General features: G+C 47.4%; 1 protein-coding gene across 1 annotated transcript; it reads left to right on the plus strand.

The window, feature by feature from the left end:
- The first annotated feature begins 3,800 nt into the window (after positions 1–3,800).
- On the plus strand, positions 3,801–22,626 carry HDAC6 (histone deacetylase 6). The gene is made up of 29 exons (XM_069942706.1): positions 3,801–3,852; positions 5,309–5,398; positions 5,523–5,648; positions 6,824–6,909; positions 7,025–7,109; positions 7,184–7,224; positions 7,305–7,401; positions 8,549–8,646; positions 8,766–8,870; positions 8,951–9,019; positions 9,403–9,529; positions 10,780–10,845; positions 10,919–10,978; positions 11,061–11,150; positions 11,893–11,999; positions 12,242–12,309; positions 13,332–13,536; positions 14,449–14,577; positions 14,829–14,997; positions 15,080–15,222; positions 15,599–15,667; positions 15,745–15,937; positions 16,018–16,167; positions 17,177–17,351; positions 18,379–18,863; positions 19,755–19,838; positions 20,010–20,156; positions 20,622–20,750; positions 21,792–22,626. Exons 1-29 carry the CDS (start codon positions 3,850–3,852, stop codon positions 21,855–21,857), a joined length of 3,462 nt encoding a protein of 1,153 aa, XP_069798807.1. The 5' UTR covers positions 3,801–3,849; the 3' UTR covers positions 21,858–22,626.
- Positions 22,627–23,602: the final 976 nt, after the last annotated feature.

A 23,602-nucleotide genomic window follows, 5' to 3' on the forward strand; every position in this document is an offset into this window, starting at 1 on the left:
TACACATTGGGCTTAGATACACATAGTATCACACACTAGGACATACACATCGGACAGGGTGATGGTTGTACGGATGACATTACACATTATTCTCCAGTCCAGGGAGAAGGATCGGCCATCTCCTCCTGAAGGAAGGAAAATCAGCCAACACTTCCCTCCCCGGCCCAGAATCCATCAGTCTCCCCTGGTCGGCTATAGTCACCCTCCATTGTTACAGGTCAGCGGTTCGGCTAAAATAATCCATAATGTATATAGGAATCTTCCTGATGGAAGGGGACAATCCTATATATACCGTACATGACCGATAATACCCTCTGGGGGACTCACAGTCACTATTGTGTCCTGTCATCTAATGTCCTCTATAGAACTGCAGACAGATCCCAGTCACCTATATACTGATATACAGAATAATAAGATCAGTATATATAATAGAATAATAGGAGAGAAAGCATTGGTGTGTAATCATCATATAACATCACCCAAAAGGCCTTATATAAGGAATAATGATAGAAACAGTATATAATACTATACAAGTATAGCTACTTCAACGGAAAAATAGGGCAATAGAGCGGTATGTAATAATATATAGGGGCTATGAGTGGTATATAATAATAAATAGGGGGCTATGAGTGGTATATAATAATAAATAGGGGGCTATGAGTGGTATATAATAGTATATAGGGGCTATGAGTGGTGTGTAATAATATATAGGGGGCTATGAGTGGTGTGTAATAATATATAGGGCGCTATGAGTGGTGTGTAATAATATATAGGGGGCTATGAGTGGTATATAATAATATATAGGGGGCTATGAGTGGTATATAATAATATATAGGGGGCTATGAGTTGTATATAATAATATATAGGGGGCTATGAGTGGTATATAATAATATATAGGGGGCTATGAGTGGTATATAATAATATATAGGGGGCTATGAGTGGTATATAATAATATATAGGGGGCTATGAGTGGTATGTAATAATATATAGAGGACTATGAGTTGTATATAATAATATATAGGGGCTATGAGTGGTATATAATAATATATATGGGGCTATGAGTGGTATGTAATAATATATAGGGGCTATGAGTGGTATATAATATATATATAGGGGGCTATGAGTGGTATATAATAATATATAGGGGGCTATGAGTGGTATATAATAATATATAGGGGGCTATGAGTGGTATATAATAATATATAGGGGGCTATGAGTGGTATATAATAATATATAGGGGGCTATGAGTGGTATATAATAATAAATGGGGGCTATGAGTGGTATATAATAATAAATAGGGGGCTATGAGTGGTGTGTAATAATATATAGGGGGCTATGAGTGGTATATAATAATATATAGGGGGCTATGAGTGGTATATAATATATAGGGGACTATGAGTGGTATATAATAATATATAGGGGGCTATGGGTGGTATATACTAATATATAGGGGGCTATGAGTGGTATATAATAATATATAGGGGCTATGAGTGGTATATAATAATATATAGGGGACTATGAGTGGTATATAATAATATAAGGGGGGCTATGAGTGGTATATAATAATATATAGGGGCTATGAGTGCTATATAATTATATAGGGGCTAGGAGTGGTATATAATAATATATAGGGGGCTATGAGTGTATATAAAATATAGGGGCTAGGAGTGGTATATAATAATAAATAGGGGCTATGAGTGGTGTGTAATAATATATAGGGGGCTATGAGTGGTATATAATAATATATAGGGGCTATCAGTGGTGTGTAATAATATATAGGGGCTATCAGTGGTATATAATAATATATAGGGGGCTATGAGTGGTATATAATAATATATAGGGGCTATGAGTGGTATATAATAATATATAGGGGACTATCAGTGGTATGGAATAATATATAGGGGCTATGAGTGGTATATAATAATATATAGGGGGCTATGAGTGGTATATAATATATATAGGGGGCTATGAGTGGTATATAATAATATATAGGGGGCTATGAGTGGTATATAATAATATATAGGGGACTATGAGTGGTAAATAATACATAGGGGGCTATGAGTGGTATATAATAATATATAGGGGGCTATGAGTGGTATATAATAATATATAGGGGGCTATGAGTGGTATATAATAATATATAGAGGACTATGAGTTGTATATAATAATATATAGGGGGCTATGAGTGGTATATAATAATATATAGGGGGCTATGAGTGGTATATAATATATAGGGGGCTATGAGTGGTATATAATAATATATAGGGGGCTATGAGTGGTATATAATATATAGGGACTATGAGTGGTATATAATAATACATAGGGGGCTATGAGTGGTATATAATAATATATAGGGGGCTATGAGTGGTATATAATAATATATAGGGGGCTATGAGTGGTATATAATAATATATAGGGGGCTATGAGTGGTATATAATAATATATAGGGGCTATGAGTGGTATATAATATATAGGGGGCTATGAGTGGTATATAATATATATAGGGGCTATGAGTGGTATATAATAATATATAGGGGGCTATGAGTGGTATATAATAATATATAGGGGCTATGAGTGGTATATAATATATATAGGGGCTATGAGTGGTATATAATATATATAGGGGGCTATGAGTGGTATATAATAATATATAGGGGGCTATGAGTGGTATATAATAATATATAGGGGGCTATGAGTGGTATATAATAATATATAGGGGGCTATGAGTGGTATATAATAATATATAGGGGCTATGAGTGGTATATAATATATAGGGGGCTATGAGTGGTATATAATATATATAGGGGCTATGAGTGGTATATAATAATATATAGGGGGCTATGAGTGGTATATAATAATATATAGGGGCTATGAGTGGTATATAATATATATAGGGGCTATGAGTGGTATATAATATATATAGGGGGCTATGAGTGGTATATAATATATATAGGGGGCTATGAGTGGTATATAATATATATAGGGGACTATGAGTGGTATATAATAATATATAGGGGGCTATGAGTGGTATATAATAATATATAGGGGGCTATGAGTGGTATATAATAATATATAGGGGGCTATGAGTGGTATATAATAATATATAGGGGCTATGAGTGGTATATAATATATAGGGGGCTATGAGTGGTATATAATATATATAGGGGCTATGAGTGGTATATAATAATATATAGGGGGCTATGAGTGGTATATAATAATATATAGGGGCTATGAGTGGTATATAATATATATAGGGGCTATGAGTGGTATATAATATATATAGGGGGCTATGAGTGGTATATAATATATATAGGGGGCTATGAGTGGTATATAATATATATAGGGGGCTATGAGTGGTATATAATATATATAGGGGACTATGAGTGGTGTGTAATAATATATAGGGGGCTATGAGTGGTATGTAATAATATATAGGGGCTATGAGTGGTATATAACAATATATAGGGGCTATGAGTGGTATATAATAATATATATAGGGGGCTATGAGTGGTATATAATAATATATAGGGGCTATGAGTGGTATATAATATATATACGGGGCTATGAGTGGTATATAATTATATATAATATAGGGGGCTATGAGTGGTATATAATATATATATAATATAGGCGGCACCATCAGCACCAGTCCTACCAGTCCCGTGTTATTCGGGAGTTGTCAAACTCTGGGTGATGTCACACAGCACGGAGTGGGCGTGGTCTGTATCACATGTTCTGGAAGTGACGTCATCGACCGGGAGCGGAGGACTTTGAACATATCGGTTAGTTTGGGTGAAGCGGCGGAGACGGGAGAGGCGGCGCTATACCGGGAGAGCGGGACACTGCACTATGGTATAGGGGAGCAGCACTGCCCCCTATCATCATACACAGCGAACTGCAGGGGGAAGCTACGTATACGTGATATATAGGGGGGGCAGCTCTGTCCTGATACATGATATATAGGGGGGCAGCTCTGTCCTGATACATGATTTATAAGGGGGACAGCTGTGTCCTGATACATGATATATAAGGGGGGCAGCTCTGTCCTGATACATGATATATAAGGGGGGCAGCTCTGTCCTGATACATGATATATAAGGGGGGGGGCAGCAGTGTCCTGATACATGATATATAAGGGGGGGCAGCTGTGTCCTGATACATGATATATAAGGGGGGGGCAGCTGTGTCCTGATACATGATATAAGGGGGGGGGGGGGCAGCTCTGTCCTGATACATGATATAAGGGGGGGGGGGGGGCAGCTCTGTCCTGATACATGATATAAGGGGGGCAGCACTGTCCTGATACATGATATAAGGGGGGGACAGCTTTGTCCTGATACATGATATAAGGGGGCAGCAGTGTTCCGATACATCATATAAGGGGGGCAGCTATGTCCTGGTATATGATATAAGGGGGGCAGCACTGTCCTGATACATGATATGAGGGGGGACACCTCTGTCCTGATACATGATATAAGGGGGGCAGCACTGTCCTGATACATGATATGAGGGGGCAGCACTGTCCTGATACATGATATAAGGGGGGACAGCTCTGTCCTGATACATGATATAAGGGGGCAACAGTGTTCTGATACATGATATAAGGGGGGACAGCTCTGTCCTGATACATGATATGAGGGGGGACACCTCTGTCCTGATACATGATATGAGGGGGCAGCACTGTCCTGATACATGATATAAGGGGGGACAGCTCTGTCCTGATACATGATATAAGGGGGGCGGGCAGCTCTGTCCTGATACATGATATGGGGGGGCAGCTCTGTCCTGACACATGACATAGGGGGGGGGGGCAGCTCTGTCCTGATACATGACATAGGGGGGGGGGGGCAGCTCTGTCCTGATACATGATATATAAGGGGGACAGCTCTGTCCTCATACATGATATGGGGGTGGGCAGCTCTGTCCTCATACATGATATGGGGGGGGCAGCTCTGTCCTCATACATGATACAGGAGGGGGGGGCAGCTCTGTCCTCTTACATGATACAGGAGGGGGGGGGGCAGCAGTGTCCTGATACATGATATGTAAAGCTCTGTCCTGATATATAATCTGCAGTATGGGGGGGGGGGGGGGGGGGGGGGGGGGGGGCAGTATCCTGGTGGTGTTATCTCTATGGTGATGGAGTGGAGGGTGGAGCCCCATCGCTGAGTGATACAGTCACTATAGGGGGGCCCTCTCCAGGATGGGGTGCAGGAGGTGTCCGCTGAGCCGTCTCCTGTGCTCGGCCTGTAGATCTGCGGCTCCTCAGGATCCAGCACTGACCTATTATCTTCCTGCATGACGACAGATCTGTGATCGATCAGACCGGACCATGTCCTCCCCTCGAGAACGCAAGTCACCCGGAGGAAGAGGCGGCTCCCCCGGACTCAGCACCGCGGTACGTCTGCTGTCCTGGTATATATATATACACTATATCCGCCATATATATATACCAGGTATATATATTCTGTATACACTATGGGCCCATATTATCCTCATAGCTGGATTGTCTGTCATCCTAGAAGAAACCAGGGAAGAAGGGGCAGCCATCACCTCAGGGGGGGCCCAGCCTCCAGGAAGTAAAGAAGAGAGGCCACCGCATGAAGAAGACCCCCGAAAGAGAGATCTGTGACCAGCTGGATGGACTGGTGAGAACCCCAGCTATTTGCATATATATTATGTCATGTACAGCAGAATAGTGAGTGCAGCTCTGGAGTATAATACAGGATGTAACTCAGGATCAGTACAGGATAAGTAATGTATGTATACAGTGACCCCACCAGCAGAATAGTGAGTTCTGGAGTATAATACAGGATGTAACTCAGGATCAGTAATGTATGTACACAGTGACCCCACCAGCAGAATAGTGAGTGCAGCTCTGGGGTATAATACAGGATGTAACTCAGGATCAGTAATGTAATGTATGTACACAGTGACCCCACCAGCAGAATAGTGAGTGCAGCTCTGGAGTATTATACAGGAAGTAACTCAGGATCAGTAATGTATGTACACAGTAACCCTACCAGCAGAATAGTGAGTGCAGCTCTGGAGTATAATACAGGATGTAACTCAGGATCAGTACAGGATAAGTAATGTATGTATACAGTGACCCCACCAGCAGAATAGTGAGTTCTGGAGTATAATACAGGATGTAACTCAGGATCAGTAATGTATGTACACAGTGACCCCACCAGCAGAATAGTGAGTGCAGCTCTGGGGTATAATACAGGATGTAACTCAGGATCAGTAATGTAATGTATGTACACAGTGACCCCACCAGCAGAATAGTGAGTGCAGCTCTGGAGTATTATACAGGAAGTAACTCAGGATCAGTAATGTATGTACACAGTAACCCTACCAGCAGAATAGTGAGTGCAGCTCTGGAGTATAATACAGGATGTAACTCAGGATCAGTAATGTAATGTATGTACACAGTGACCCCACCACCAGCAGAATAGTGAGTGCAGCTCTGGAGTATAATACAGGATGTAACTCAGGATCAGTAATGTAATGTATGTACACAGTGACCCCACCACCAGCAGAATAGTGAGTGCAGCTCTGGAGTATAATACAGGATGTAACTCAGGATCAGTAATGTAATGTATGTACACAGTGACCCCACCAGCAGAATAGTGAGTGCAGCTCTGGAGTATAATACAGGGTGTAACTCAGGATCAGTACAGGATTAGTAATGTATGTACACAGTGACCCCACCAGCAGAATAGTGAGTGCAGCTCTGGAGTATAATACAGGATGTTACTCAGGATCAGTAATGTAATATATATACATCAATGATCTTTATGATGTTTTTCTCCCCCCCCAGCGCCTGGATAGAGAGTCTCCCGCAGAAGGAACGGGCCTGGTTTATGATGACCGGATGACACAATTCTTCTGTCTCTGGGATGACAAGTAATGTTACCCGCAGGGTTTATTCCTCTCCTCCCAGTCGGTCTCCATCTTTTATCTCAGTGTCTCTTTGTATGATTGATCTCTATGGCTCAGCATGGTGTCTCCTTATGTTCAGCTTTCCGGAATGTCCTGCTCGTCTTCTGGCCGTGAAGGAGAAGCTGGCGGAGTACGGGCTGCTGGAGCGCTGCGTGTCCGTGCCGGTGAGTGGCGGTATGTCCCGGTCGGTGGTTATTAATGATTAGATAGCACCGTGATCATGTGACTGTATCTACAGGCCCGGGAAGCATCGGAGGAGGAGATCCTGCTGGTCCACAGGTAAGTGATCAATGATTGTGTCCGTCTAGGGACAAAGGAATACGGAACCTGAATGTTTCATCTCATCCACTAACTTTCAGCCCGGAATATGTAGAGTTAATGAAATCCACCCAGAAAATGACAGAGGAGGAGCTGCGAGCATTGTCCGACAAGTATGACTCTGTCTACCTGCACCCGGTGAGTCTGCAGCTGCCGCCTTACATTATGTTATACATTATGCTGGAAATCTCCCAGCATCCCCTGCTTGTTCAGTGTCTGCACAGAGCCTGCTGTGGTTATTTGCATTCTAGGAGCTCAGTTGGAGGGGTTGTTTCACCATAACCACAGGATAGGGCATAAGCGTACAATCCCAGTGGGTCTGAGGTCCTGAGTCTCTCCTCGTGGCCGTGAATTTAATGTCAGTGAGAGCAATCTAGTTATGTCTGCCATAGCTACCATAGACAATGAATGGTGCAGCTCTGCACACGTGTGACCTCTGTGCTGTTGATGGTCCTAGGGTCCTTTTACATTACACAATGGCCACAGGCCGCGACATCGGCACTCGTTTGCAGTGCCCTTACATGGCATGAGAAATTGAGCGTCCGAGCTGCATGAACAATCCATGTATCGCCCGTGCAACCATGGAAACTGACAGCACTGATATACATATATTTATGCTGTCAGTTTCCAGATCACACTTTAGTACACACTTACCTAGCATGCAGCTGCTGTCATCCGGCATCCTCTTCTCCGACTCTCCCATCTAGCTGCAGGTCCCACCTCCTCCATTGGTCAATGATTCTGGAGGAGGTGGTGGCTTGAAGATACAGCGGCTGGATGGGAGAGCCGGAGAAGATGCCAGATCACAGCAGCAGCGCACTAGGTAAGTATGTACTGCTGTGTGATCTTTAAACTGACAAAAAGAATATATACACATCTGTGCTGTCAGTTTCCTTTTATTGTTATCGGCCACATATAACCCAGTGTACACAGGAAGATGTGCGGCCGATAACAATACATTTTGAAGCATGTTCTACAGGCAGGATCGGCCACTTTCCTGCTCCTCAGCTGATCGCTGTCACTTTTTATTGGCCGCTGAAGTATTTCTTCCAACATTCCTGGTTGATAATCGGCCCATGTAAAAAACTCTTTAGGGCCCTATTACACGGAAAAAATCGATATATTGTTCGAATTTAATCTTTCCGTGCAGGCAACGATTAGCAGTCAGATCCATATGTTTATCCCCTACCCGGGCTGTTAATGGTGGGGCAGCCCCTTTAAGTTGTGGGGGTTGTACTGTGCCGCCCCTTTAATGCGCTGCTTTTCCTTCTCTCCGGACCCCTAGATGTCATTCACCGCCTCCTGTGTGGCCGCCGGTTCTGTGCTACAGTTAGTTGACAAGGTTATGAGAGGGGAGCTCCGGAACGGGCTGGCGGTGGTGAGGTGAGTTATTACCATGTCATAGTGTGTGTGTGTGTATATATATATATATATATATATATATATATATATATATATATATATGTATGTAGTTATTACTATAATGCCCCCCCCATATACAGGCCTCCGGGGCACCACGCTCACACTGACCAGATGAACGGTTACTGCATGTTTAACCAGTTGGCCGTCGCTGCCAGATACTCCCAGCACCAGCACGGTGTGAGACGGTGAGTCCGGGGGAGTTTTGGTTACCGCACCGGACTGGGCCGTCGCCTGTCATACACTCATCCTGCGTTCTTCTCCCCAGGGTTCTCATCGTGGACTGGGACGTACATCACGGACAAGGCACCCAGTTCATATTTGAGCAAGACCCAAGGTTTGTACGTACATGTAGTTATGGTGATGAGAGATCACGCCGGGGATACACGGGTATATACGTTACTGTCATAGACACAGAGGAGTGTACTGTGTACTGGTCATATATAGAACTCAATGATAACACTGTATACAGTGGGCTCCCCCTAGTGGTGGCTTCAGACAGACACAATTTTACTGTTGTCACTCAGCTTTTCCAGACTACTGAAAGGCAAAGCTGCAAAGTTATTGACCAGTACTGGGTAAATGAGTGACAACCCCTATAAGAGCTGTAATTGCCCTTACTTTGGCTTATATATGGTTGTCACCAGGTTTGGCCCACTCTCTAATGGAGAGTCGTGTGTAATGTCTCCCCTCTGACTTCGTGTTTCCTTCTCCCGTTAGTGTCCTTTATTTTTCTATCCATCGCTATGAAAATGGAGAATTTTGGCCGCATCTGGTGGAGTCGTCCAGCGCTGCTGTGGGGAAGGAGAGGGGCAAGCAGTATACTATAAACGTGCCCTGGAATAAGGTATGAATGAGGCCACGGTGGCTGTGCCTGCTCCTCCCGACCTGTGGGGATATCCTTGAAGGAATTCAGGAATGCAATGCTGACATCCTAGCCCAGCACCCCTGATATTCAGCTCAGCCTCATTGCCTTGTAATAAAAGGGGTACTCCGGCTAAAATCTTTTTCTTTCAAATCAACTGGTGTCAGAAAGTTATATAGATTTTTTATTTACTTCTATTTTAAAACCTCCAGTCTTCCACTACTTATCAGCTGCTGTATGTCCTGCAGGAAGTGGTGTGTGCTTTCCAGTCTGACCCACCTTTGCCCATGTCAGGAACTGTCCAGAGCAGGAGAGGTTTTCTATGGGGATTTGCTGCTACTCTGGACAGTTCCTGACATGGACAGAGGTGGCAGCAGAGAGCACTGTGTCAGACAAGAAAGAATACACTACTTCCTGCAGGACATACTGCAGCTGATAAGTACTGAAGTAAATTACAAATCTATATACATTTGTGAAACCAGTTGATTTTCGCTGGAGTGCCCCTTTAAAGTGACACTGTCACCCCCTTTGTGCATTCTGACATCTCTACATAGGTGTAAAGGGTAAATTTAGCGTTTTTCATATATTATTTCATATCATACGTCATGGTGCTTGTTAAAGTAAAAAGTGTCCATTTATCAACAGCAGATTGTATTAAGTGGGCGTGGCCTTGTGGCATTAGCGCCATTTAGCCCCACCCACAACATCACAGTCGGTCCGCCCCTTTTACGCCCATTGGTTGGCCAACATAAAGGGGGTGGGGTCTAGACCTTTCGGCCAGCCTGTTCCAATGGCCAGCGAGGGGGTGGGGCCAACTGTGGCGTTGTGGGCGTTGCTAAGTGGCGCTAATGCTGCGAGGCCCCGCCCACTTAACACAATCTGCAGTTGATAAAAGATTACTTTTTACTTGAACAAGCACCATGACGTATGATATAAAATAAGGTATGAAAACCGCTAAATTTACCCCTCAGAATGCACAAAAGGGGTTGACAGTGTCACTTTAAAGCTCGCTGCAGCTTAGTCCTATTCAAGTGACTGGTCTGTTAACTGAGCTGCAGTACCAGGCCCAGCCACTACTAAATGCATGGCGCTGTTCCTGGTAAACAATGTAGGGCTGTAGCAATGTCGCAGCCCCTTCAGTCAGCTGATCAGTGGGGGTGTCAGGAGTCGGACCTAGGGATAAGACTTGAGTATTGCAGCCTATATATTGGTATATTTTGTTTGCCCCACAGACAGGAATGAGCGATGCGGATTACATCACGGCCTTCCTGCACCTCCTCCTGCCCATCTCCTATGAGGTAACTATATGACCGGATCGGGGATGTATCTAAGCTGTAGCTGAGTGGCAGTAACCATTCTCCTTTCCGCCAGTTCCAGCCTCAGCTTGTGTTGGTCGCTGCAGGATACGACTCGGTGGTCGGAGATCCTAAGGTAACGGCGTGTATAATGGTGGTGTTATATACAGGCACCGCTCAGGTGTGTATATATTGTAATGCCTCTTCGTGTCCTATAGGGGGAGATGTCCGCTACCCCAGCATGCTTTGCTCACCTCACCCACCTGCTCATGTGTTTGGCTGAGGGAAGACTGGTGCTCTCTCTGGAGGTGAGAAGTGGTAGTGACATGGGGCATTAGTACGTGTCCAAGGTCAGTGTGGGGAAACTACAACTCCCAGCATGTGCTGACATATCCCAGCTACAGACCATGGTCTCATGTTACATTAAAATATCAATCTACTCCTAGAAGACACTGAACAAGCAGGGGACGCTAGGTGATTTCACTTGTAGAATAGTGAGTGCAGCTCTGGAGAATAATACAGGATGTAACTCAGGATCAGTAATGTAATGTATGTACACAGTGACCCCACCACCAGCAGAATAGTGAGTGCAGCTCTGGAGTATAATACAGGATGTAATTCAGGATCAGTAATATAATGTATGTACACAGTGACCCCACCAGCAGAATACTGAGTTCAGCTCTGGAGAATAATACAGGATGTAACTCAGGATCAGTACAGGATCAGTAATGTAATGTATGTACACAGTGACCCCACCAGCAGAATAGTGAGTGCAGCTCCGGAGTATAATACAGGATGTAACTCAGGATCAGTAATGTAATGTGTGTACACAGTGACCCCACCAGCAGAATAGTGAGTGCAGCTCTGGGGTATAATACAGGATGTAACTTAGGATCAGTAATGTAATGTATGTACACAGTGACCCCACCAGCAGCAGAACAGTGAGTGCAGCTCTGGAGGATGTATCCATACCCTGGTGGGCACAGGTGTCATGTCAGCACTCCTCACCTGTATGAATCTTTGTAGATGTTGCCGCTGTGTCTCTTACAGGGAGGATACAACATGCGCTCCCTGGCAGAAGGTGTCTGCGCCTCCCTGAAGATGCTGCTGGGAGACCCCTGTCCGGGCCTACACCAGCAGTTCACACCCTGTGAGAGGTGAGAGGCTCCTGTATGCTGTCAGCCATAGATATAGGGGAAGATTATAGTAACCAATCACAGCTCAGCTTTCATTTTACCAGAACCTTGAGAGCTGAGCTGTGATTGGTGTGAGCGGCATCCATGTAGCTGATGAGACGCTGATGTCTGGAGCCTGCCTCTATCCTCCTCACCGTATAGAATGTATGTGGGGGTCCCGGGTCATGACCTCACAGCCTGATGATCCTTATTGGTTTCCGCAGTGCTCTGGATTCCATCTCTGACGCCATCTCCAACCACAGGAAGTACTGGAGGTGTCTGCAGGACCAGGGTGAGCTGCACCGTCTTCATGGTCACCTCCAATTTTTGTTTTTTTCAGGAGCTTGGGGGGAGGGGGGCACTGCTGGACTGCTAACACTGGGGGCTAATACTGGTCTGTGGTATTCTAGCAAAAAAAATATTTTTTTCAAATCAAAGGGTTTCAGGAAGTTTATATAGATTTGTAATTTTCTACTATTTAAAAATCTCTAGTCTTCCAGTACTTATCAGCTGCTGTATGTCCTGCAGAAAGATGTGTATCCTCTCCAGGCTGACACGGTGCTCTCTGCTGCCACCTCTGTCCATGTCAGGAGCTGTCCAGAGCAGGAGCAAATCCCCATAGAAAACCTCTCCTGCTCTGGACAGTTCCTGACATGGACAGAGGTGGCAGCAGAGAGCACTGTGTCACACTAAAGAGAAAACACCACTTACAGGACATTCAGCAGCTGATAAGTACTGGAAGACTTGAGATTTTTAAATAGAAATTGCAAATCTACATACATTTCTGAAACCAGTTGATTTGAAAGAAAAACATTTTAATAGAGACCATAACCATAACAGCTACAAGCTTTTGTGTACATTACATCAGGAGCAGGGAAGCTTCGGCCCTCCAGCTGTTCGGCTGTTGGGCATGATGGGAATTGTAGTTCTGCAACAGCTGGATGGCAGAAGGTTTCCTATCCCTGCTTTACATGGGCAACCCAATGATTTGTATAGGATCTGTGTAATACCTCACCCTCCCTGCGGAGGCGCTGTGGTGAAGCTGAACACTTGCTTTTGGCTCCCCCTACAGATTGTAGCAGGACGCCATTGATCAGCTTGTTGTCTGGAGACATAACCTATATGAGGATGAGGCAGGGTGACAACCACGCTGTACACAGAGAAGTAGTTGTCACTTTTTCTGCCCCATCCCCCGCTGCCATCATTACCTCAGGGATGTTCTCCGCACATCAGGAAATACAGGTTCTCAGTTATCAGCCACGTCCATCTTGTCTTCACTATCCAGCCATACTATGATTCACATCACCTCTCCAGATTTCACTATAAAGATGGAGACTGAGGGAGAGAAGCTGACAACAGAGGAAAATAGCAGCCGGTCCTTCCCCGAGGAGCCAAAAGACGACGTCCTGAAGGTCACGCTGGACAGGACCATGCAGGAGGTGATGAGGAAGTTACCGGAGAAGCGCACAGGCCTGGTGTACGACGAGCGGATGATGGAGCATTATAACATGTGGGACAGGTGAGGAGATGATGGAGCATTATAACGTGGGACAGGTGAGGAGATGATGGAGCATTATAACATGTGGGACAGGTGAGGAGATGATGGAGCATTATAACATGTGGGACAGGTGAGGAGATGATGGAGCATTATAACATGTGGGACAGGTGAGGAGATGATGGAGCGATATAATATGTGGGACAGGTGAGGAGATGATGGAGCGATATAATATGTGGGACAGGTGAGGAGACGTCATGATGGAGCAATATAATATGTGGGACAGGTGAGGAGACGTCATGATGGAGCGATATAATATGTGGGACAGGTGAGGAGATGCCATGATGATGGAGCGATATAATATGTGGGACAGATGAGGAGACGCCATGATGGAGCGATATAATATGTGGGACAGGTGAGGAGAGGCCATGATGGAGCATTATAACGTGGGACAGGTGAGGAGGCGCCATGATGGAGCGATATAATATGTGGGACAGGTGAGGAGACGCCATGATGATGGAGCGATATAATATGTGGGACAGATGAGGAGACGCCATGATGGAGCATTATAACATGTGGGACAGGTGAGGAGACGCCATGATGAGGGAGCGATATAACATGTGGGACAGGTGAGGAGACGCCATGATGAGGGAGCGATATAACATGTGGGACAGGTGAGGAGATGATGGAGCGATATAATATGTGGGACAGGTGAGGAGATGATGGAGCGATATAATATGTGGGACAGGTGAGGAGATGATGGAGCGATATAATATGTGGGACAGGTGAGGAGATGATGGAGCGATATAATATGAGGGACAGGTGAGGAGATGATGGAGCGATATAACATGTGGGACAGGTGAGGAGAGGTCATGATGAGACGCACCCCCGCAGCATTTCTCATGTATTAATGGCCGTTCTTCGTCCTCTTCCCAGTGGTCACCCCGAGCTCCCGCAGAGAATTTCCCGGATATATAAGCGGCACAAGGAGATGGGGCTGGTAGATCGCTGCAGCCGTCTTCCTCATCGTCTGGCATCTACTAAGGAGCTGCAGATGTGTCATAGGTGGGTGCCGGGGGTCTGCCGCTATGGTAAGGGGAATCCGAGCCCAAATCCCTCCAGTGTAAACATGGTCTTAAAGGGATATGCTCAGTGCTCAGTTCCTGCAGATTTTCTCCTCCCTATAATGGAGAGTGGCCATCCAGATACAGGGGGTCCCGTTATTGGGATTGTTGGGGCTCTGACATCTGGGACCCCCCGGTGAGCAGGTACGTGATGGAAGAGACCTCCCAGTATAACCGTCCTTGTCCCCGTAGTCTTCCCTACATTGAGAAGATTGAAGAAACCTCCCGAATGAAGCCGAGAGACCTGCACCGGACCGGCTCCGAGTACAACTCCATCTACATCAACAACAGGTCCTACCACAGCGCCTGCCTGGCCGCCGGCTCCACGCTCAGTGTGGTGGAGGCCGTAGTGAAGGGGGAGGTGAGGCCAGACCCTGCTCATAGATGCTGCTATACTGCCCCCTATGTGCGGCATCTCTCACCACCTCTCGTCTTGTGTACAGGTCCAGAATGGAGTTTGTATCGTCCGCCCTCCGGGGCACCATGCAGAATCAGGGGAAGCCTGTGGGTTTTGCTTCTTTAACAATGTCGCCTTGGCTGCACGATACGCCCAGAGTCTGCAGAGCCCGTCCGATCCTCCACTAAGGTAAAGATCTCCAGTCTTCCGGTACTTATCAGCTGCTGTATGTCCTGCAGGAAGTGGTGTCTTCTCTCCAGTCTGACACACTGCTCTCTGCTGCCACCTCTGTCCATATCAGGAACTGTCCAGGGCAGGAGAGGTTTTCTATGGGGATTTGCTGCTGTTTTGGACAGTTCCTGACATGGACACAGGTGGCAGCAGAGAGCACTGTGTCAGACTGGAAAGAAAACACCATTTTCTGCAGGACATAAAGCAGCTGATAGGTACTGGAAGACTTGCGTTTTTTTAATAGAAGTAAATTACAAATCTCTGGCACCAGTTGATGAGAATTTTTTTTGTGAACTTCCCCTTTAACCTTCCCCCTTCTGATGTCTCCGTGCAGGGTGATGATATTGGACTGGGATATCCACCATGGGAACGGAACGCAGCACATCTTCCAGGACGACCCCAGGTAACGTGGCCCCTGCTGTGAGCTGTGCAGACGTTCACCTGGCCCCCTGTGTTCACCCTCCTTTACCCCCCCACCAGCGTCCTGTACGTGTCGCTCCATCGCTATGACGACGGCCTCTTCTTCCCGTCTTCCGAGGACGCCGCACACGATAAGGTCGGATGTGGTCCGGGCGAAGGATTCAATGTGAACATCCCCTGGAACGGTGGAAAGATGGGCGATGTGGAGTACCTGCTCGCCTTCCACAGGATCGTCATGCCCATTGCTTACGAGGTGCGGGGAGAGGATGGAGGGTGGGGGAGGGGCTCATGCAGGGAGTCATGGTCTTCATACGTTATTCTCTTTATCTTCAGTTTAACCCACAGCTGGTTTTGGTGTCGGCCGGATTCGATGCCGCCCGCGGAGACCCGCTCGGGGGCTGCTGCATCAGTCCGGAAGGCTATGCCCACATGACGCATCTCCTGATGGGACTGGCAGGGGGCAAAGTGGTGGTGGTGCTGGAGGTGAGTGCCTGAGGCCTGGACAACCACATGACGCATCTCCTGATGGGACTGGCAGGGGGCAAAGTGGTGGTGGTGCTGGAGGTGAGTGCCTGAGACCTGGACAACCACATGACGCATCTCCTGATGGGACTGGCAGGGGGCAAAGTGGTGGTGGTGCTGGAGGTGAGTGCCTGAGACCTGGACAACCACTGCTGCTTAAAGGGGCTATCCAGGCTTAGATAAAACATGGCCGCTCTCTTCCAGAAACAGCGCCTCTCCTGTCCTCAGTTTGGTTGTGGGGGTTTTTAGCTGAGTTCCATTGAATGGAATGGAGGTGAATTGTAATACCACACACAACCTGAGGACGGGGGTAGCGCTGTTTTTGTTTGTTTGTTTTTTTCAATGATCCTGGAATAACTCCTTTAAAGGGTACTCCAGCGAAAATGTATTTATTTGTTATTTACTTCTATTTAATAATCTCCAGTCTTCCAGTATTTATCAGCTGCTGTATGTCCTGCAGAAAGTGGTGTATTCTCTCTCCAGTCTGACACAGTGCTCTCTGCTGCCACCTCTGTCCATGTCAGGAACTGTCCAGAGCAGCAGCAAATCCCCATAGAAAACCTCTCTGGACAGTTCCTGACATGGACAGAGGTGGCAGCAGAGAGCAATGTGTCAGACTGGAGAAAATACACCACTTCCTGCAGACCATACAGCAGCTGATAAGTACTGGAAGACTGGGGATTTTTAAATAGAATTAAATTACAAATCTATAGAACTTTCTGGAATCAGCTGATTTGAAAAAAAAAAAAATTGGAGGGGTTTCCCTTTAATATATGCCATTATATATATGAATATGTTTCCCTACTGGGAGTCTCAGCAGAATTCGGCAGCAAAGTTTAAATTCTCCTACAGCGCCACAACAGGCAGGGTGAGGTATTACAAATTCTTTGTCTGTGTAATGCATCAGGCGCCTCCATGAATCCTCGTCTTGTGTGGAGCTTTATTGTCTTCCTTGTGTTATCCCTCCCAGGGTGGATACAACCTAACGTCCATCTCGGACTCCATGTCCATGTGTACCCGGACCCTGCTGGGTGATCCGCCTCCCACCATATCTGACCTCCATGCCCCACGTCCTGCCGCCGTACGCGCCATCTCCAGGGTTCTGGGAGTACATAGGAAATACTGGCGCAGCCTGCGGATAAATGGTGAGAGTCTGGAGGAGGGGGGCTACGTTGGGTGAGTTGGATCGGATATATTATATGTTATGGGGTCTTTTTAGCTGGACCCCCTGTAGAGTCTGGAGGAGGGGGGCTACGTTGGGTGAGTTGGATGACATATATTATATGTTTTGGGGGGTTTTGAGCTGGACCCCCTGTAGAGTCCGAAGGAGGGGGGGCTACGTTGGGTGAGTTGGATCGGATATATAGTATGTTATGGGGTCTTTTCAGCTGGACCCCCTGTAGTCTGGAGGAGGGGGGCTATGTTGGGTGAGTTGGATCGGATATATATTATGTTATGGGGTCTTTTCAGCTGGACCCCCTGTAGAGTCTGGAGGAGGGGGGCTACATTGGGGGCTACGTTGGGTGAGTTGGATCGGATATATAATATCATGTTATGGGGTCTTTCAGCTGGACCCCCTGTAGAGTCTGGAGGAGGGGGGCTACGTTGGGTGAGTTGGATCGGATATATTATATGTTATGGGGTCTTTTCAGCTGGACCCCCTGTAGAGTCTGGAGGAGGGGGGCTACATTGGGTGAGTTGGATCGGATATATAATATCATGTTATGGGGTCTTTTCAGCTGGACCCCCTGTAGAGTCTGGAGGAGGGGGGCTACGTTGGATGAGTTGGATCGGATATATAATATCATGTTATGGGGTCTTTCAGCTGGACCCCCTGTAGTCTGGAGGAGGGGGGGGGGGGGCTACGTTGGGTGAGTTGGATCGGCTATATAATATCATGTTATGGGGTCTTTTCAGCTGGACCCCCTGTAGAGTCCGGAGGAGGGGGGCTATGTTGGGTGAGTTGGATCGGATACATAATATTATGTTGTGGGGTCTTTTTAGCTGGACCCCCTGTAGAGTCGGAGAGGGGCTATGTTGGTTAAGTTGGATCGGATATATTATATGTTATGGGGTCTTTTCAGCTGGACCCCCTGTAGAGTCTGGAGGAGGGGGGGGGGCTACGTTGGGTGAGTTGGATCGGATATATTATATGTTATGGGGTCTTTTCAGCTGGACCCCCTGTAGAGTCTGAGGCGGAGAAGGAGATCCTCCTCTCCCCGGAGAAGATGGAGCCAGGAATATCATCGCCACAAAGGCAGATTATCTTCACACCATCTCCAAGGAGGCAGGAAGAGGATCATGTGACACCAGAGCAGGAGAAGACATTATCACCAGTGACCATGGACTCTCCACGATTGAGGACCGCCATGGTCCCGGACATGGAGGACACCATGAAGGACATTGGAGGAGACTCAGTTACGTCCAATGAAGGAGAGTCCCTGGAGCTGGTCATCGAGCTGCAGGTGACTGACAAGACCCCGGACAAGCAGACGCCTAAGCCGGGGGTCCCGAGCTCAGTGGAGGAGCTGCTGAGAGACCTGCACTTAGGAGATGATACAAAGACTGTGGAGATCAGGACTCCGGAGGGGGAGAGCAAACCGGTCGGGGGAGCGAGGAAGAAGACCCCGATGGGGAGGCTGTCAGACAGGGCACAGGTACGGCCAGAGTGTATCCTTATCACAGCAACCAGGGCTTAAAGTGTATTTTCTCCAGCTGCTGAAAAACTACAATTCCCATCATGCCTGGACATGTGAGAGAAGCTTTAGCTACCCATGCATGGTGGGAATTGTAGTTTTGTAGCAGCTGGAGGGACGTAGCTTCAGGGCGTCACTGGCACCCATACATCTCTGACTAGACATCACATCCGAGAAACATAGCTGCTTTCTTCCAGAAACAGCGCCACACCTGTCCTCAGGTCATGTGCGGTACTACAGCTCAGTTCCATTAAAGGGGTAGTTCAACAAAAAAAAATTTCTTTCAAACCAACTGGTGCCAGAGATTTGTATTTTACTTCTTTATTTTTTGTATCAGCTGATGTATGTCCTGCAGGAAGTGATGTATTCTCTCTAGTCTGATGCAATGCTCTCTGCTGCCACCTCTGTCCATGTCAGGAACTGTCCAGAGCAGTAGCAAATTCCCATAGAAAACCTCTCCGGCTCTGGACAGTTCCTGACATGGACAGAGGTGACAGCAGAGAGCACTGTGTCAGACTGGATAGAATACACACTACTTCCTGCAGGACATGCAGCAGCTAAAAAGTACTGGAAGACTACATATTCTTTAATAGAAGTGAATTACAAATCTCTGGCACCAGTTCATTTGAAATATATATATTTTTTTGTGAACTGCCCCTTTAAATAGATACGCACACACGTAATACCGTTTACGACCTGAAGACGCTGTAGCGCTGTTTTTGCAGGAAACCCTTAAAGGCTTATAAGTAGTAAGCTCCTCGTTTATTCTAGTTGTGCTGTCTTGCCTTATGGGGGGCGCTCACCCTCATGTGTATAAGGATTATATTAGAGGGGTCCAATCTCTTCCCACAGTACGCAGAGCCGCCCGCTGAAGCCGCTGGGGGGGACCATTCCTCATCTTATGAAGCGGACACGGACCCGTCACTTGTATTCTCTGTAAGTCGGCGTCCTCCTTTATTTTTGGTGACTGCTGGAAGGGGCATAGATGGCGGAATAGCACTGGGGGCAAGTGGTGCAGCAGAGCACAGTATGGCGGAGCATGCAGCAGATGGTTGATATGTAAGGCGCCAATGTGAACAGCTTACATTGTCTGATTCTTGTTTGCAGGGGGAATTATTCAGCGTTACACCCCTGCCCTGGTGTCCTCACTTAGAGTCAGTACAGGCCATACCGTCTGGTGGACTCGATGTGATGGAGCCCTGTGCAGAGTGCGGCACCCTGGTGGAGAACTGGGTCTGTCTCACGTGTTACCAGGTAAGAGGCGGCCGTGTATGGAAACTGGGGCAGGTGCAACATGGCCGTGTCCCCTATGAGAATAGTCTTCCTGAACCCCCCACCCTGTGCTTCTCCCATATAGCAGATAGCCCCTATACAGTAACACCCCCCCCCAGGGTTTTTATATGGTACATTGCCTCCATATAGTATGCCGCCCGTGCTGCCCCCACCTGCGGTCAGTCCATCACGTGTTCTATGGTAAGAGGTAAGAGTTTCCATCGGCCTCATCATGACCCTGGGCCCTGGTCTTGGTGGGGTGGTTCCTAGCTATGCCCGCTCCTTATCATGACCCTGTTCCCTGGTCTCAGTGGGCTGGTTCCTAGCTATGCCCGCTCCTTATCATGACCCTGGTCTCGGTGGGCTGGTTCCTAGCTATGCCCGCTCCTCATCATGACCCTGGGCGGTCTCGGTGGGCTGGTTCTCATCCTTGTTTGTGTTCCTCAGGTTCTGTGCGGCAGATACGTCATGGAGCATATGATGTGTCATGGAGTCTCAAGCGGCCACAATATCGTCCTCAGCTTCTCCGACTTCTCGGTGTGGTGCTACAGCTGTGACGCCTACATCCACAATGAGGTGGGGTGACCATACAGACCCCACATATCCTCCACCATATAGACCCCCACATATCCTCCACCATACAGACCCCCACATATCCTCCACCATACAGACCTCCACATATCCTCCACCATACAGACCTCCACATATCCTCCACCATACAGACCCCCACATATCCTCCACCATACAGACCTCCACATATCCTCCACCATACAGACCCCCACATATCCTCCACCATATAGACCCCCACATATCCTCCACCATATAGACCCCCACATATCCTCCACCATATAGACCCCCACATATCCTCCACCATACAGACCCCCACATATCCTCCACCATACAGACCCCACATATCCTCCACCATACAGACCTCCACATATCCTCCACCATACAGACCCCCACCATACAGACCCCCACATATCCTCCACCATACAGACCTCCACATATCCTCCACCATACAGACCCCCACATATCCTCCACCATATAGACCCCCACATATCCTCCACCATATAGACCCCCACATATCCTCCACCATATAGACCCCCACATATCCTCCACCATACAGACCCCCACATATCCTCCACCATACAGACCCCCACATATCCTCCACCATACAGACCCCCACATATCCTCCACCATACAGACCCCCACATATCCTCCACCATACAGACCCCCACATATCCTCCACCATATAGACCCCCACATATCCTCCACCATATAGACCCCCACATATCCTCCACCATACAGACCCCCACATATCCTCCACCATATAGACCCCCACATATCCTCCACCATATAGACCCCCACATATCCTCCACCATATAGACCCCCACATGTCCTCCACCATATAGACCCCACATATCCTCCACCATATAAACTCTCTGTACAGACCTCCACCTGCAGCTCAGCCTGGCCGGCTCCTAGTGATGGATGGTGATGAGCCGCTGCCAGACACCCCTGTAACCACTGATCTCCTAGATCTGCATCTGATATACAGAACTGTTTCCAGTCACAGCTCTCGCATCTCTCAGCATCTTTGTCTCTGGTTTTCTGCAGGTTCTCATTCCAGCAAAGCAATCCGCCTACCGCTGTAAGTTTGGTGAGGATATGCCGGGGGTCTAGCAGGAGCCAAGAGGGGGCAGACGCTTCTACCATGATAGCTGGACAGAGGGCGCTACCACCGGAGATCACTGTGTAATCCACCGCTGCAGCTGTCAATCACCTTATCCTTATATTTATGATCCCCCCCCCCCTTCTTCCTTTTTACAGATCCGGAGGCCTTCCTTATATCCTAATACTGACAAGTTGTCTCCGCTGTAAAATGAACAGTTCTACAGCTTTATAATATACTTCACTATTTCCATGAACTTTTGTCTGGTTTACATCCTGACTTAATACTTCTCAGAGCTGAGGGTTTGTTACAGTTGTGTCCTCTGTTAGCTGGTTATAGTGCAGCAGAGTCTGCTCTGCTATCAGGATGGGGGTGATTGTCCAGACCACAGGTGCCTTCGGCTACCCCGGCATGATGGGAATTGTAGTTTTGTAACAGCTGGAGGGCCGCAGGTTTGACATTTGTGGTCTAGACATAGTAACAAACCCTCAGCTGTGGTAAGTGATAGGGCTATACAGGGTTTCATCCTCAGTATATAAACCAGAGTGTCCCCATTTACTGACAACATGGAGAGGGATAGACAGGAGGAAGTGTGTCAGGTATCTATACTGGGGCATCATATATGCTATATACCCACCAACCTGATTTAAAGGGACGTGTCATGCCCATGTTCTGCTCCGGATCTGTGACAGGTATTACCCCCATGTGACCCTTTCCCATTGTCTTTATGATTATTTATAATTTGCTGTATTTAATCAGACATAGATTTACACAAAGTGACGCTGTGATGTGTTTCATTACTTCAACCACCTCACACCATAAGGGATTACTGCAGTATGGGACCAGAGCTCAGGGCGTCCCTGCTCTGACCTATGAACTTTAATGACCACAGATGTCTTTACAAGCTGGGGGATAATAAAGGGGGGCAGGATTAGTTTATACATGGGGGTGCAGGATCAGATTATACATGGGGGTCAGGATGAGACTTTACATGGGAGTGCAGGATGAGACTTTACATGGGGGGGGGGGGTGCAGGGTGAGACTATGCACCAGGGGGGAGAAGCAGGATCGGACTATACACAGAGGTGCACCCTGACACTATGGGGGGAGATTTATTAAGACCAGCGTACTCGTGCACCATTCTCCCCCATTTACCCATGAGAATTTACGAAGAGGCGCATGAATCCAGCAGCACTTTCACCTGCCGCACCGCAGGCACATAATATACCTGCTCCGGGGGTGTAGCTGTATATTTCTGACATGATTTACACCTGTTTTAGGTGTAAACTATGATAAATTTGGCCACGTCTCCTCCCTGCCTTGTGGTGCTCCCTGCCCATTACGCTGCGGAAAAGGGTAAAATCTGCAGGTGGCTACAGTGAGTAATAGTCTCTACTGAGAGAGAGAGAGAGATGTGTGTGCACCAAGCTAAAGCCAAACTGCCTGGATCCAGCCCACCCTCCCTCCCTGTCTGTCGGGTCTGTGCTCTCTCCCTGCCTGGTATCGGGCCGGTGCTCTCTCCCTGCCTGGTATCTGGCCTGTGCTCTCTCCCTGCCTGGTATCGGCCTGTGCTCTCTCCCTGCCTGGTATCGGGCCTGTGCTCTCTCCCTGCCTGGTATGGGGCCTGTGCTCTCTCCCTGCCTGGTATTGGCCTGTGCTCTCTCCCTGCCTGGTATCAGGGCCGTGCTCCCTCCCTGCCTGGTATCGGGCCTGTGCTCTCTCCCTGCCTGGTATCGGGCCTGTGCTCTCTCCCTGC

Source organism: Dendropsophus ebraccatus, chromosome 10 (assembly GCF_027789765.1).
Source record: "Dendropsophus ebraccatus isolate aDenEbr1 chromosome 10, aDenEbr1.pat, whole genome shotgun sequence".
Taxonomy (NCBI): Eukaryota; Metazoa; Chordata; class Amphibia; order Anura; family Hylidae; genus Dendropsophus; species Dendropsophus ebraccatus.

Coding starts and splice junctions, on each gene's coding strand:
- HDAC6 (XM_069942706.1), top strand. Junction 11,151..11,892: donor GACTGGTGCTCTCTCTGGAG/GTGAGAAGTGGT, acceptor TGTCTCTTACAG/GGAGGATACAACATGCGCTC. Junction 12,000..12,241: donor CAGTTCACACCCTGTGAGAG/GTGAGAGGCTCC, acceptor TGGTTTCCGCAG/TGCTCTGGATTCCATCTCTG.